The sequence below is a fragment of the Diadema setosum genome, chromosome 22 (genome assembly GCF_964275005.1).
Source record: "Diadema setosum chromosome 22, eeDiaSeto1, whole genome shotgun sequence".
In the NCBI taxonomy this organism is placed as follows: domain Eukaryota; kingdom Metazoa; phylum Echinodermata; class Echinoidea; order Diadematoida; family Diadematidae; genus Diadema; species Diadema setosum.
Window position 1 is genome coordinate 15,461,437 of NC_092706.1, and position 16,927 is coordinate 15,478,363.

The 16,927-nt window shown below is 38.8% G+C and overlaps 1 protein-coding gene across 1 annotated transcript in view; it reads right to left on the bottom strand.

Moving 5' to 3' along the window:
- Positions 1-10,202: 10,202 nt before the first annotated feature.
- Positions 10,203-16,927, bottom strand: part of LOC140245047 (uncharacterized) — a 31,724-nt gene continuing 24,999 nt past the window's right edge. The window contains exons 10-12 of the mRNA XM_072324641.1: positions 15,699-15,808; positions 13,191-13,290; positions 10,203-11,887 (exon numbers count right to left, since the gene is read on the bottom strand). Coding sequence (XP_072180742.1) covers positions 11,603-11,887; positions 13,191-13,290; positions 15,699-15,808 — 495 coding nt within the window. The 3' untranslated portion in view covers positions 10,203-11,602. The remainder of the gene's footprint in view (positions 11,888-13,190; positions 13,291-15,698; positions 15,809-16,927) is intronic.

The window sequence follows — 16,927 nt, forward strand, 5'->3', positions numbered from 1 at the left end:
GGCCGGGCCGAGCCGCTGCCGAGCCCGGCCTCTTCTTGGTGTAAACGTAAACTGGGCCAAATGCGCGGCCAATTTTAGTCTGGCTTCCAGAACCTCTGCCTGTACTATTTCGCTATTCACGATATTAACCCCCTCAACGTGGAAAACTAGTATAGTTTAAGGTGGTTTTGTCCTGCAAAGGATTTTTCCTTCGGCAAAGGCCTTTGCCCGAACGGCGACTTCGTCGCCACGGAATCCAGTTGGTAAAGGTTCTGAAAACCAGGCTATACCAAATTGCGTTTGTTTCAGTGCCATACGGCACTGGTTTGTTTACAAGCAGAGCGCCACTACGACAAAATATTGAAATGTTTGAATTAAACGGACAAAATTGCGGGGCTCGGCCCCGCAATTGAGGTTGGGCTCGGCCGCGGCTCGGCCCAGCCCCGCACTGTAAACGGGGTCTGAGCAGTTAACCGATTATACTTGTCATAGTTCGGAAGCTGCTTCAAACCTGTAGATACTTCGAAGGGTCTGAAAAGCAGGCTATACCAAACTGCGTTTGTTTACAAGCAGAGCGCCACTACGACAAAATATTGAAAGGTTTGAATCAAAAGCGCGGCCGAGCCCAGCAGTGTAAACGGACAAAATTGCGCGGCTCGGCGCGCAATTGAGGCCGGGCTCGGCCGCGGCCGCGGCCGAGCCGCGGTCGAGCCCGGCCCCGCACTGTAAACGGGGTCTATGGACAAAATTGCGAGGCTCGGCCGCGGCCGAGCCCGGCCTCTTCTTGGTGTAAACGCAAACTGGGCCAAATGCGCGGCCAATTTTAGTCTGGCTTCCAGAACCTCTGCCCTTACTATTTCGCTATTCACGATATTAACCCCCTCAACGTCGAAAACTAGTATAGTTTAAGGTGGTTTTGTCCTGCAAAGGATTTTTCCTTTGGCAAAGGCCTTTGTCCGAACGGCGACTTCGTCGCCACGGAATCCAGTTGGTAAAGGTTCTGAAAACCAGGCTATACCAAATTGCGTTTGTTTCAGTGCCATACGGCACTGGTTTGTTTACAAGCAGAGCGCCACTACGACAAAATATTGAAATGTTTGAATTAAACGGACAAAATTGCGGGGCTCGGCCCCGCAATTGAGGTTGGGCTCGGCCGCGGCTCGGCCCAGCCCCGCACTGTAAACGGGGTCTGAGCAGTTAACCGATTATACTTGTCATAGTTCGGAAGCTGCTTCAAACCTGTAGATACTTCGACAATACTTTCTTGGCTGGAATTTGAGCTAACTGAGCAGATGTTTTATGATGTTCGTGCTTCGTTAACATAATAACATACCAACACTGATTGGTCTGTCCCCCAAGTACAGTTTAGGTTAGATTCATAGATTTTAAAGAAACGTATCGAATGCAGGTTATATATATAGCAAAACCTCCCTGGTAAGACAAGCTGATTCCCAGGACAGGGGGATTTTGAGTGTCCCTCGTCAGTTCCTTCCCAAGATTCTTACAACCCATGTATGATCCGTCCAGCCATCAGGCATGTCAGATGTGTCTTCTGGATATGATAGAGCCAACGTTGAGGTCTGAGTGCCAAAGTAAGATTTTGGGCCTAACCTTGTTTTACCGTCCGTCCGTCCGTTTTTTTTTTTTTTTTGTGTGTGTGTGTGTGGTTTTTTTTTTTGTGTTTTTGTGTGTGTGTGTGTGTGTTTTTTTTTTTTTTTTTGGGGGGGGGGGGGGTTGACGGTTTTACCCTATGTCGAAGGTGCTGAATCCGTATCTGGATGATGCAACTCTTGCATCCTTGAGGGTTTTGAGATGATCAAAATGGTCACTAAGGTGGCCTATAAAACCTGAAATTCCGATATATATTTCCTTATTAATGGTGAAAAGTACATTGTCCAAAATTCTTGAAAAAATAATTTATAAAAGACCTATAAATTTGTTTAAATCCAATAATATATCTTCAAATTCTCAGATTGGATTTAGAGAGAAACTTAGCACTACACATGCATTATTGAGTTTTATAGAAAAAGTGGCACATACTATCGACAAATCTCATATAGGTTTGTTCCTGGACTTCTCCAAGGCCTTCGACACCATTAATCATGATATTTTACTTAACAAATTACATCATTACGGAGTGCGTGGGAAGGCCTTGGAGTGGTTCAGGAGCTACCTCATGAACAGGAAGCAATATGTTTGTTTATTTTTTAAATGGTTGTAATTCACAAATGTTAGATATTAACTGTGGGGTTCCGCAGGGAAGTTTATTAGGTCCACTTTTGTTTAATGTTTACATAAATGACTTTTGTAGATTATCAGATGTTCTTTCTTTTATTCTCTTCGCAGATGACTCAAAGTTATCTTTTTTTCGCATAATAATCCTCTTACCCTTGTAAATACAATAAATTCAGAATTAGAAAATGTTGCCCAGTGGATAAAAGCAAATAAGTCATCTCTTGATTTTCAAAAAACAAAATATATGCTTTTTAGCAATTCTACTGAGGCGTTACCTATTGACATTGTTTTAGATGGTACTCCACTTGAAAATGTTTCTCATGTAAAATTTCCTGGAATAACAGTTGATAATAAGCTTTCATGGAAATTTCATATTGACAATATAAATGTAAAATTATTTCACGTAATATTAGTATGATCAATAAGCTCAAATTTCGTTTTCCTTTATCGTCCCTGCTTACATTTTATTCATCTTTAAATTCATCATCGAAATGAGGGAAAACCTTCGTTTTCGTTTCCAAGTTTTCACCATTTATAAGGAAATACATAGAACCTTAAGGGTTTGGCGACCGTTTGGAATATCTCGAAACCTTATCTCGATTCAGCACTCTCGAAGAAAGGTAAAAGCATCAAAAACATTGGGTGAACGGTAAAAACTATATATAAGGTTCAGCCTCAAACACCCACGAGTATTGGCCATAAAAGGGAGTCAGTCTTGTTCTTCAACACAGTAGTTCCTCTTCATATCAAGGTCAATGGGAAATTAAACAGACAGACAGACGGACAGATAACACACACACACACACACACACACACACACACACACACACACACGAAGTCAGAGAATAATAGAAATTTCATAAAAATATCTCCCATCAGCAAAGCTTAAGAAAAGTACGTTTGCGTCTTCAAGTGCTAACCCAACGAAAGACTGTATCTATGTATACTGACGACGTGATTCCGGACTTAACACCTGTGTGTGTAAATGATTATGTCCGACCTTCTGCTGGCGTATGTTGACATTCACTGGTTCAGTGTAAATAGATTCGAGAGGAGGCGACGTGCCGTTATCACTCGGATCATAAATTATCTAGGAATGAATAAATCTCCCTCCCTGTGATCTGCAAGTTATTAAAAGAAGACAAATAACACCCCCACCCCGCAAAAAAGTAATTGCAATAAACAGGTCGAAGAAATAGTCTATGTCTGAACCACGAGAGATAAAGAGAAACAAAGTAGCAGTTATAGGTCTTTCTTTGCACATCATATTATGATAATTCTAGACTGAGTATCACTAGGTAATAGTTGACAGCACCACTACAGTCCTGAGGATCTCCAGTTGAGCAGTATGACAATGGAGGTGTGAGAGAATCACTTCACTGGCATATCTGATGAAATTTCGCTTTCGTTTATGCTTGGTTCTTTAGCACAATAAAAAGATGTTATCACGGTAATGTATCCACGTAATATTACGTATTGATCACAGGCTGAGTCGAGGACGACTGTACTCCGTGCACCAATACACCTGTGTGCGTCTAAGAAGTTGCACGAGTCAAGAGGCAGAAATGTATATCAAAGGGAATTGTGGTAGTGATGATTGTGGCACTTGTGTTGATTGTGCCGACAGAGGTGATGATATTGGGAGTGATGAAGATGATGGCAGTGATTACAATGATGATGGTGGTGATGATGATGATGATGGTGATGGTGGTGGTGGTGCTGATGGTGATGGCGATGGCGATGGTGGTGGTGGTGATGGTGATGGTGATGGTGGTGGTGATGGTGATGGTGATGGTGGTGGTGATGGTGATGGTGATGGCGATGGTGGTGGCGATGGTGATGGTGATGGTGATGGTGGTGGTGGTGATGGTGATGGTGATGGTGATGGTGGTGGTGATGGTGATGGTAATGGTGATGGTGATGGTGATGGCGATGGTGGTGGTGGTGGTGGTGATGGCGATGGCGATGGCGGTGGTGGTGATGGTGATGGTGATGGTGATGGTGGTGGTGGTGCATGGTGGTGGTGATGGTGATGGTGATGTTGATGGTGATGGTGATGGTGATGGTGATGGTGATGGTGATGGTGATGGTGATGGTGATGGTGATGGTGATGGTGATGGTGGTGGTGATGGCGATGGCGATGGCGGTGGTGGTGATGGTGATGGTGATGGTGATAGTGATAGTGATGGTGATGGTGATGGTGATGGTGGTGGTGGTGCATGGTGGTGGTGGTGGTGGTGGTGGTGGTGGTGATTACATGACTACATTGGCAGTTCTTACAATGGTGATGGTGGTAGTAATAACAATGCATGATGATGATGATGATGATGATAGTCATTATAATCCTGATGATGATGGAGAGATTGTAATGCTGACAATGCTGATAGAAGTACTTCTGACGGTTCTAGCAAAACTGACGAAGGACTCAATAACGATAGCCTCAGGTGGAAGGGGAGGGGGAGGAGGGAGGAGGAGGAAGAGGAAGAGGAGGATAACGATGGTTAGTTGTGGTACTGGTGCAAATTAACTGGTACAAATTTGTACAAATAAAAGTAAAATCGAATTATACGTATGTTGCCGACACACAAAAAATGATGTTTGAAATTGTGTGAGACACGTCAATACCTTTGTAACCGAAGAGTCGAACGCTTTTGTGCATCATACACAGACAGGATCTTTCTAGAAATACTATCTCAACAGTATAATCTTCAACTTTGCCCAGTATTTGTTAACTGTCGAATACTGCGGTTTATATGCAAAGCTGAAATGGAAGGATGCAAACATAGCGAAATGAACACTGGAATATTTTTCAAATTATCGCCCGATATTTGTATAATTGGTTTCATATAAGACATTCTGATCCATAAAGAGTAGACATGCTTACCCGCGGATGGAAAATCTCAATCATTAAACATCAAACGATCCCCATTGGAAATGACTCATCACATCTAGAGCACACTGCCATCCAGCAATTCCTAGAACGTATGAAAGGCGCGGAACAATCTCGACGTTTATATCCTCTTGTTCGGCAAAACGTTACGTTTAAACTTATTCTTCAACTGAGAATATAAATGTGAGAAGGAACCACACCCGATAACGCATCGCAAGGAGCTCCTCGTGATGTGGATTGGTGATGATAAATGATGCTCTGTCAAATAACCAGAGACCATGGATAGGGTCTGACTGTCATGCAAATCCTAGGCTGGGATTGACGGAGCAACCTACCCTCGCCATTAAATGGTGCGGTCCAACAAAGTCGATATCACTACATTATGAAACGAATGATTGCTTAGAGGCAAATTTAGGAAAACGGAAAGAAAGTTTACATTAACTGGGATAGGAGTCGATTTTTCGCCCCGATTCTCGATCTTTTACGCTATGATCCAATTTGTGACTCTCCAAGGTTTGTCCAATTATAGATCGGACATGCTCGTCGGCTTGGCATATTATGAGGCAATTTGACTACTACGCGGTTCACTGCTCATGTGTAATAAATTTCATACCGATAGCCACGTTGAAGAAAAGAAGAAGAAAAGAAACAAAAAAGAAAAGAAGAAGAAACGAAGTCAATTCGAGCTTTTTAGAGGGCTGGCATATACAGTGTATAGACCGAAACAACAAGAAAATCGCCAAGTGAGGGAGAGGTCAACCTGTTCTTACTATGTCTGTGTGAATATGAGTATGTGTGTCGGGGGAGGGGGGGGGGGTGGTGTAGCAGGGCAACCTGCATGAAAATTACACCATAAAGAGGGATAAGAAAAAAAATAGTTGTTAGTTGTCCCATTTCACAAAGAGTAATCATATGTTTTTTTAACTGATAAAGGTGGCTCCTTGTCTCCTAAAAGGGTAGCTTCCTCATCCCCCTCTTCCCCCGTCTACTGCTGAAGACTCTCTCTTACTACAAGATTTTGTCGTATTCATCTGACGCCATGCGTATTTCATGATATTGCCATCGTTAATTGTACACTCTTAAGAATCCCTGATCAGAATTAACCCGGAAAGGGTGAGATATTTGTGACTCGAAAAATTGTCAGAATTTTGACCTAGGCTTTTTTTTTTTTTTTTTTTTAAGGAGTGTTATGATTAGAAGCGTGTGGAAAGACAAAGGTAGTCGTCGATGTTTATCGATTCGAGTCGGTATTTTGTATTCAAGAAAGATAACTGTTGATGTTTTATTTTTCTGAGTGTTGCCGTCCCATCGAAGCCACACAAACAGCGAAATTGTTCTCATTATAATTCATGCAGCTTATGCATGTAGAAAGTCTTTACATAATCCAACCAATATACGCATTCCCATGCACACTCTGTCACTAGTGAAAGGTCGGAGATTGAGAATCAATATGTTGTACAAAGAAAACGTATTGACTGATCATCCTCTTTCTCTCTCCCTATAACAGACAGACAGACATACACACACACACACACACACACACACACACACACACACGTCACAGGACCCCACGATGGCATATTCGCTTGGTGTACCAGGAAGACTTACTTGCCCTGCCACCGCTGTGATATTATTTGAATAATAAATCCCAGGCAGCTATCAAAAAGTTTATATAATATCCCGTTTGGTCATTAAATCACTTTCAGTCACTAGCTGACCTTTTTATGGGCATAATTACTAGTCATATCAAGAACCAGGCTCCCATCTGCTTATTTTCTTTGCCACCACCTTCCAGGTACTTAGATATTTTTCATCGAATCCCATAAATTCAAAGGTTACTGAAGTCTGTCTGCCATGGCTAGCAACTGAAAGGGAGTTGAAATGTTCGACTATCCAACAGTTATACTGTTTTGTTGCATGCGTGCTGGTCCCTTTTGTTGTTGTCGTTGCTGCTTCGGGATAGTTTGTGACAGCCGAGTTGATTATAACTTATTGATCAAATGAATTCAGTAAATTTATCAAATTTGCTTCAATTGTAATGTAGCATCTTTATCAGTTCATTTTATAATGAGGCAAGTGTATTGGTATGGGCTGGTGAGAGTTATCTATTCACTTCAGTACGTCATAACAGTGGTTTAAATGCACTCTCAAACATCAAATTCTCCTTTCTCCCCCTCCCCCTTTTTTTTTTTTGTTTCTTTTGTCTGTGCTAATATCATATTAGATATAACATTACACTTAAAGTTATTCCTTTAACAACTTGGCCACTAAGTAAAATGGAAACATGTAGAAATAAATTTGAATTTCATTTGCATTTTTTATTCAAGATCCGGTGCATATATGTACTTATGAAATTAAAATAAAGCATGTAATATCACATTCATAAAGATGCTCTTTTGACAATATACAGGCATATACTTGTAGTTGTAACCATACACACATCTTCTAATTTACATGTAGTCTACAATGGGTAATCACTAACAAATTACATACTTGAATATGGCTGTATGATATCAAAACTGAATACTTGAAGTGGACGGATTTAAGATGACAAGCCTATATAAAACAAAGGCACAGATAGACAATACTTTCTATGTCTGCATCTCTGGAATACATATAACTGGTGTTGCATGGAAGCGTTGAGGGAAGCAAACACACACACACACACACAAAAAAAAAAAGTCGTATAAAAAAAAGTTGTATTACTGATTATGGAAGTTAGCTTTGGACAACAAATAGTGGTATATAACCACAACCATGTATTCCAAACAGGAACGAGAAATGACCTTACAAATTTAATTGCAGTCACGGCTGATTAAACGGCACCTAAAGGACCAAAAACAACTTCCCAGTTGTAGGTCATGTATGGGTTATTGTATCAAAAAGGAAGCCTTCATTGCTTTAATCCACCACCTTTTGTGTCAACACGCTAATCCATGCAAAAAACAAACAAAAATGAAGTAATCATGATACAGACCTTAACCCTCTGGACCAGAAGTCCTTGCAAATAACAAATATTATTCATAAAATGCCTCGCTTTTCAGTGTGCAGAGATACGTCACACAAATATCTCTATAACACACAGCACACATATTGAACAGAAGAAACCAACTTCTTTCCGTATACCTAAGACAGAAAAGCATTCTTGCCATTTTGAAACAAGGCCTTAACATCAGCTAGACAACTTGATGCAAACAGTCATGAGGGAACGGATTTTGCATTCAAAACAGAACCAAGATGAATTTGCTGTAATGAGATAAGAGTTCATTTCAGCACATTTTCTTTTTACTTCACACCTCACAACCACATACAGGTACTCGGCAAAGACAGCAGTACACAGGATATCATATTTCTGCAATATCCCACCTGTGTTTCAATGAATATGATCTCTTGCTAGGATGCACGTAGCAGTAATTCCTTCAGAGAAATGATGATGTTCCGAAATGAAATGGGCAAAACTTCAAGTGTATCTGTACCCTGAAATTCAAATTTTAGAGGTGTAAGAGCATGTCGTTAGTACCCTAGAGAAATTTCTTGCTCATCACAAATAGGGCCCATACCTGAGAAATATTAATTTTTTATATCCGTGTGTGACTCTGTATGCTGCATTAGAAGCCAATTTGCAAACATCTTTATCGAATACTTTCTTTGGTATTGCCTTGCTTATTGATATGCCTACACGTACACACCTGCATCTACAAGTTCAAAAAGTAGTGCCAAACATCAAAGTTTGCACAGAAAGTTATCGAACAATGCAATCGAATGCAAGCCACAGCACTAGACCACTAGTTTTAGATCACGGTGCCTGTAACTTCAGGTGTTTGGGTACTGATCTTCTAATTCAATATCTCTTTATGGAAGCAATCTCACACTCTCAGATTTCTTAGAGAAATTACTAGTACAATAAACTGCCATGTCAGAAAATTACATTTTTGCATACAGATAGTACAGATATACTTTAAGAGTGATTTGAGGAGAGGGTGCATTATTTCTGAAATATTTAAACTACACTTCTGCAATTCCTCTATTGTGTATACACAATCAATGGACGTTTAATGATTCCCTGATTCAATGACACATTAGAGGACAAGTAAATTCATCAACGGTTTAACGCATCAAATCTTTTACCAATAATGGCCACTGTGTCAAATGCTGTCACGGCAACCAAATCTTTATTGTATGCATTAGTTCATACAACAGATAGAAACCCCAGAAAAAGAAACAGAAACACATCTTCATTTCAGGATATCTTCCAGCATCTAATCATTTCCTTAAGAATATTCCTTATAGTCAATGCACTTCACTGTTTGGATATGGCACAACAATTTGAGCAGAAAAGACTTATTCACAGAGCAATCCCATTACTAGTGTCAGGGAAATTGAGGGGTAGGGCAATGTAAAATCATTGCATAATGCTTCATTTCTATATAACCCATAAAATGTTATATATTCTTTTATCTCTAACTTGAAAATATACCTACATTTGAATTACCTACAGACATGACAGCACATCGACGGTACAAAACAAGGAAAATATAAATCCATATCAAACACAAACAAACAAACAAGCACACAAACGAAAAAACAAACACACAAATGAAAAAACAAACAAACAAACAAAACAAACAAGCAAACACATGTTATATACCAGAACAGTTTCACATTGCACATTGACATTTGAATGACTCTGCTCCTCCTTGCCAGCATCTAGCCTGTCCATACACTAAGACAGTGACCAGGATATGCTGTGTTGATAGTGAAGGAAACTGACCTGGTTGAAATCAAATGTGACTTGGCCATCAGCCAAGAAAACAATATGACCGAGATTTGCTTTCGATATTTCAGATGCTATCAATCATGAATCTGTATGTCACCATATTTTTGAGAGCTGTCGCACACTGCAGGATGCTAGATTTCAAATCAATTGTTTGGATGCTGCACTGCTACCATTGTAGATTGGGAGATGGCAGTTTGGCCCATGGAAACCTATAAATAATATCTAGGATCCTTCCTACGCGGAGCTTTTCTTATGGCAGTGTATATGTATTTTAATATGTGTGTGTGTGTGTGTGTGTGTGTGTGTGTGTGTGGGTGTTAGGGGTGGGGTGCGGGTCTAAGCCTGCATCGGCATATTGTAGCTCCAACTAACAACAAATGTGGCTCATTTTATCAAGTGTATAACAGAGCATTTCATTAAACAAGATACATAAACCAGTTTTCCTAAGAACAGTCTTAAGGAAAAACAACATACTACAGAATTTCAGAAAATATTCTCACTGCCTAGAAGTGATTACAATCGAGCTCTGAAGTCCAGCAAGCCTGATGCTAACATCCACTCCCACCTTTGTTGGGAATGTGGAGGTGTGCCCAATGAGTTTAACACATTGATTCACTCAGATACATAGCTAAGCAGGAGCGCAGTCTGGAAGAAGACTAAGCACATTTCATGAGACAGGCAAATGAGGTATACTGTAAAAGCTGTAATTTTCGCGTTCAAATATTTACATGAATGAGGTCACAGACTTTTTGCTGAATGTTGCTTTTGCAATTTGACACCGAGGCCATCATAACTGCATTAATGCCTGTCTCTTCACTCTGCCACTTTAAGACGACCGAGATCACTGCACTATCTTCCACTTGAGGTTTGTTGATAGCAAGGGATGCGCATAATGTTAGGCATACTAGCACGCACATATCCAGCCAAGCCATGGCCAAGGTTTTGCCCCAGCTTGGAGGGCACCAAATGTCACAAAATGAGCATATTGATATTTTCGTGCAGCAAATTAAATGCGATCAAGATCAGGGCCCCATTTCATAACAAGTTGACACAATAGCAACTCTTGCTGGAATGGCAATTGTCATGGTAATGACAAAAATGCAGCTTTCTGATTGGCTGTTGCTATGGGAGGTTGCCATCCCAGCAAAGAGTTGCTATCCTAACATCTTTTATGAAATGGGGCCCAGGTGGTGATGTTTTTATGTGTTGCTAAGTTCATGGCTCAACAGTGATTTACGATAATAAAACTCGTGAAAATAACAGCTTTTACAGTATTCTGACAAGACCACTCTCTCTCTAGATACTTTGGACACACTGTGAGGTGGAGGGCATTCCAGCCTGACCAAACTACAAGATTAGATACTAACCAAGCCTGACCATGATCTCTTGACAGTCTGCCAAAGTGATAGGCAGCAGCAAATCAGTGACAGGTTTCATAGATAGTACTATACCAAGAAGAATAGCACACTGACTAGTGAGTGGACTGGGGCAATAACCATCTGGACGTTGACCAAAAGAGTGAGACTATAAATTGTGCTATCATAGTCACACAGTTAAGTTCTAATAGTTCAAAACTTAATGCTAAAGTTGTTTTCAGCAGCACATTGTAAAAGTGACACAAGGTAAAAGATTTCAACCTCTTGAGTCCACCGTTAGACATGGCTCCAAAGAGTGAATATTGCGTACAAAAGAAGTGAATTGTGTAGAGTTACTGTCATCAATCATAAAGACTGTAGGGACTGGGCACTCCCAAAGGCATTAAAGACCTGGTGTGTGTTGGGCAGTGCTGGCCGCGTGCCTGCTATGGTGGTGTGTGGTCTGGTTTGACCGCCGCTGCTTGATGCCAGGTGGTCAGTCTCTCCGGCCATGCGGTGCGCCTTCTTGGCCTCCTTGCGTGTGATTGGTGCGCTGACCGGCCGGTGGACGGGAAGACGGGTCCTTGAGTCCACCTCTGGGTCAGAACAGGCCAGGCTAACGTTGGACCGATTTCTCACATGGACCAGCATCTGAGTGACGAGGTACGACAAATCATCACGTCACTTCATGAAGAATCATTGGGTAGACCAACTTTCAACAGGTTGGTATATGCTTTCATAGAAATCAATTCACGCAATAGCTACACTAAATCTACACTAAAACTGAACTAGATGTACTCATCATTACAACTAGTTTGAACCAATGAGTGCAAAAAATACAGGAACGTCTTCTTAAAGTTATATTGATAAAGTTAAGATGCTATGAAAGACAGCAGAAAAATATTATACTGCATGAATACTATATTCTAGAAATTATCATTATTTTTTATTTGAAAGGGTATTTTATTGATTAACATCCATTGCAGCCCGCAGGCTGAATTGCAGACATTTTACAGAAATAAGCATGATTACTATAAAATATGCACAAGACTGCATAAATACATAGAATGAAAAAAACAAACAAACATATTCATAGCACAATATCAACACTTACAGCAAAGCAAACACATATTAGACATTTACAATTTCTAATACTGCTATTCTCATTATCATGAATAGTCACAATTACTTAGAAAATACCCTGTACATTCAACTTCTTTCTCATCTTCCTCTTTTTCTTCTCCTTTTTTTTTTTCCCTCATTTTTTCTCCCTTTCCTTTTTCTTTTTTAAAACTTTTTCTTAAACTTTACATGGGGGGTCATTTTAATTCCTGAATACTGATGAGCTTGTCATTTTCATTCTTTTTTTTATTTTTTATATGGATTAGCTTGTTACTAGCATTTTTGAATTATGATAAGCTTTTTGCCGCGTCCGACGCCGTTCCGATTATTCCCCGCGTCCTGCCACGTCTATAAATCGACCATAGCTCGTCTTAAACTCGACATCAACGCGAACAATATCGTCTGCTTCACAGGAGACCACTTTTTGACGCGTTTTGGCCATGATTAAGCCGTAAAGGGCTGTGTGACCAGGCTTTAATACTGATGAGCCATGGAACAGGGGTGCACTTAAATAACCCATGTGAGTTGGCGTTCAAAACTCTAGTTACATGTAACAATTGTATTGTGACGCCTCACACATCTCTGATATCATGAAAGGTAAAATGAAGTTCACTAATTCATTGGAAATTGTTCACATTGAGGAGCAGGGACCATCACCCCATAGAAAGAGAGAGGAATGCTTACTATATATTAAGAGAGATATGATACAATTGGAAAAATATGTACATCCCACTTCTTGGTGCAAGAGTGAATCACAGCCATTTTGATGGGCTATCTGTGGTATAAAATGAAGCTGTGAATCCAGGTAGCTGAAATCAAATTTAATTCTTACCTTCATCATCTCCTTTGTATTCATGACCTTTTCCACTCGCTTGTACTCTGTGTTAGACTTCTCATTGAAGAGTTCGTTACATTTCTGCATGTATCGCTTTCTGCAAAAAGGAAAATAGACACAATTTCCAAGGTTTACTGACTATTACCACAGCATATGAAAATTTTTGAGCTTCTTAATGCAAAAATTTTAATTCTTTTAATTAGAGTGATTCTTTCACAGTAACAAATCAGTATTTATACATCATTTGCCTTTACACAGAAGCACAACAACAAACTAACACAGTGAAGAAATAACCTCTATTTATTTGCAAACATTTGTTGAATGTACACTTTAAATCAGGCAAGAACCCAGCAAGTTTTTCACATTTAAGTTTGGTTTGAAATCCATTCGGGATCGTTGGTAGTATGACAAAAACAAACCCTCTTTTTCTGGAAAGCTGACACTTACAGGAAGGAAATCGCTGCTTTCTTTCTTTCTTTTCATTGGAGAAGAATCACACTTCATCTCTTCTCAATAACAGGTGAGCATCTTGTAAAACATCAAAGAGATTGTGATGATGCATTTTTATGCAAGAACAATTCTCATATGGTTTTAAGCCAGATTTCCAAGATACAAATTTATCCATATTCATATACTGAGAGACTAACATCTTCCTTTATTTAATTTGCGGTTACATGTCTACACTTACGGATCGTTAAGTACCTATAGAGATTCTTCTTTCACTTCTTTCATCAATCTTGAAATTTGATTCACTAACTGCATACATTATTCACATGCGAAACTTCTGTGGCTGATACCATACCATAGTTATTGCAATCTTGTCATTAAACGGGTTCATCAACCTTGTCTGCCTTCACTGCTACCAGCAGGGCAATTTTACTGTATCCTACAAAATGCTGCTGCTTAATGATGTGCAAGTATGATTTTAAAGTAGTGATGTTTTGGTGTTTTGTTTTGTTTTTAGTTCTATCCTTTGATTAGACTGTTCTACTTCTAACTTTGAATGATGACAAAAAGATCATTCGTTCTTTTGTCAGATGAAAGTAAAACATGCATTTCATGTACAATGTATAATCTTTGATAATCTCCACACAAGTGCCATGTAAGGGGAGCATCATTTAGTGTAATGTGATATTTAGTGTCAAAAAGTTACACCACTAGGATCATGTATTTACATCATCTAGGGATAGAGATTTACATCATAATACAGTTTATTTACAAATAGTTATCTATGTGCTTGTAAATATTTGTACTAAAATAAGCTGCATCATGATATGTAAAACACTTGAATGGACGTAAATTACGGCGAACACACAGTCTGCAAGAATCTTTAGCTGATTGAAGGAGGCAGACTTAACCAGAAGAGGAGGATAATATCATTCATTTTACTTTGCATTAAGAACATCGGTTAAACACATTGACCTTTAGATTTGGGTTATTCTACTGGATTCTTTCTGTCTCACTTTGGTGATTTCTTTCCTATGATTCAAAGTTGATATCAGCATTTGTTTGTTGTTTTTTTTTTGTCTGCTGTGAATGGTGTAACGATAAAAGACTACAGGTTAAAAAAAAAGACACCAAATAAACAAAATAGTCAAGGATAATGTAAGTTCAATACAATATATTCCAATAGAGCAGCGTCTGTTGTGTTTACTTCAGATCTTGCTCTGTGAAGTATCTCATGAAACATTTTACAGTTTCATTTTACTCCAATTTAACACTAAAGGTGATGGTTTCCAAACTGAACATTGAGAAATAATAACCAAGATGCCTGGCGATCCAAGCACTGTGTAGCAGCATTATGACCGTTATATAAATATATATCTGCAAAATTAGTTTAAAGGGATAGTACAGTTTTGTTAAGATAGGGCTGCAGGTTTCCCACTATGTGTGTGTGTGTGCTTGTGAGACAATGAGAAACATCTTATGAGACATGAAAGAACATGTAATTCTTAGAGAAATTCACAGTTTATTTGATTTAAAAAAAAAATGGTCTTGAAATGGCTGAGATTTCAAAAACAGTGATCCTCATAAAAGGCGACAGGCCAGGACTTTTATAAGGATCTCTTTGTTTTGCCCTGTATTTTGGATATTTTAGTGATTTCAAATCGGATTTTCTTCAAGTAAAATTTCAATTCCCCTTATAATTGTATGCTCTTTAACATTTATCAGTGAAAAAATTGAGCAAAGAAAATGGGATTCCACTGGGATCCCGATGGAATCCCATTTTCTTTGCTAAAATATTCACTGATAAGTAATATTCATTTCTGATCAGTTTCCCTTTGTTTGTGCTCTGTAACATTTCATAGAGTGGTTTATAATATCTCGCAAAACGTTAAAAGCTGAATTCTCATCTCAACCAATACTATATCATCCATTCAAAAAAAAAAAAAAAAAACGCCATGAAAAAAGTTGCATCACTTATGACTTCATTGGATGCAAGATAAGTAACCATGGCAACAAGATGTCCATTTGAAATAGGTGTTGAGAACACATTTTTTGTACCTTAATTCTGCATTTTCATTCATGAGATGGTGGATTTTCTCCTTGTATTTTTCATCCACCTCATCCACTTTCCCGTCAAAGTTCTCTTGATATTCCATCAAACGCAATTTCTGCAACAATAGAGAATGATAAACAAAAACAAAAGAATGACAGAAATTCACCAGAATGCTCTACTTCTCAATTCTTTAAATTTATCTAGAATACTATAATACTGATCAACAAGAAAGAGAAAACATATGCAATTGTAATACTTAAAGTGTCAATACTTACATGAAGAGAAAGGAGGGACTCAATGAGGGACAAAATGTCAGTGCTAAAAGTGCAGTGCTAACTGCTCTCTTTGACCTGTTTCAAGTTCAATTTTTGATTTGACACCATATCACTGAATTAAAGAAGCTGACTATATCTCAAAAAGTGAACTTTGGGCCCTATTGCATAAAAACTTTTGTTGAAATCAAACATACATTCATATCAAACATAAGAATAGAATAAGAGTCAGGATTAACTAGAAATGTCGTTATGGCGACTGGTATGCCTCCGCCATAATGCATGGTTCTCCTAATAGGTCTACAGTACATGTGGACAATGTGTAATTACATTTTCACAAAATTGGCAAAATATTAAAATGACAAGTTTGTCACAAATGTGTTGAATGTTCACCTTCCTTGACCTAGGTTTAATTGGATGAATAGGAGAGCATGTATTTGGAGATTTAAGAACTATGACTTGACTTTGATCCATTCATAAGTTTATGCACTGAGTAATTTTCAAGGTATGGAGAAAAAGTGCAATTTCTGTATTGAATAGTAAATTGTTGCCATTTTCATCTGGGATTTGACCCTAAAATTCATATTAAGATAATCACTGTCAGGCAGAACATGCAAAAATATGTAGTAAGTTTCAAGATAACTTAAACCATTTCTTAGATATGGAGGAAACAGTTAGTTCAGCACTTTCACTTGATCTTTGACCTTTTGATCTTTGAGGCAAAAAAAAAGAAGAAAAAACAATCTTAACAGAGAATCTCTATTGGGTTATACATGCATACACCAAGTGTAAAAAAAAGTAATCCTACTGGCATTGCATAAATATGAGGGAAATAGTAAAATTTTGAAGTGTTGCCCTCGACCTTTGACCCATGAACCCTAAATTCTCTAGATAACCACTGCCAGTCAGTACATGTATATATACTATGTTCCATGAAGATACCTTGAACAATTTCCAAGGTA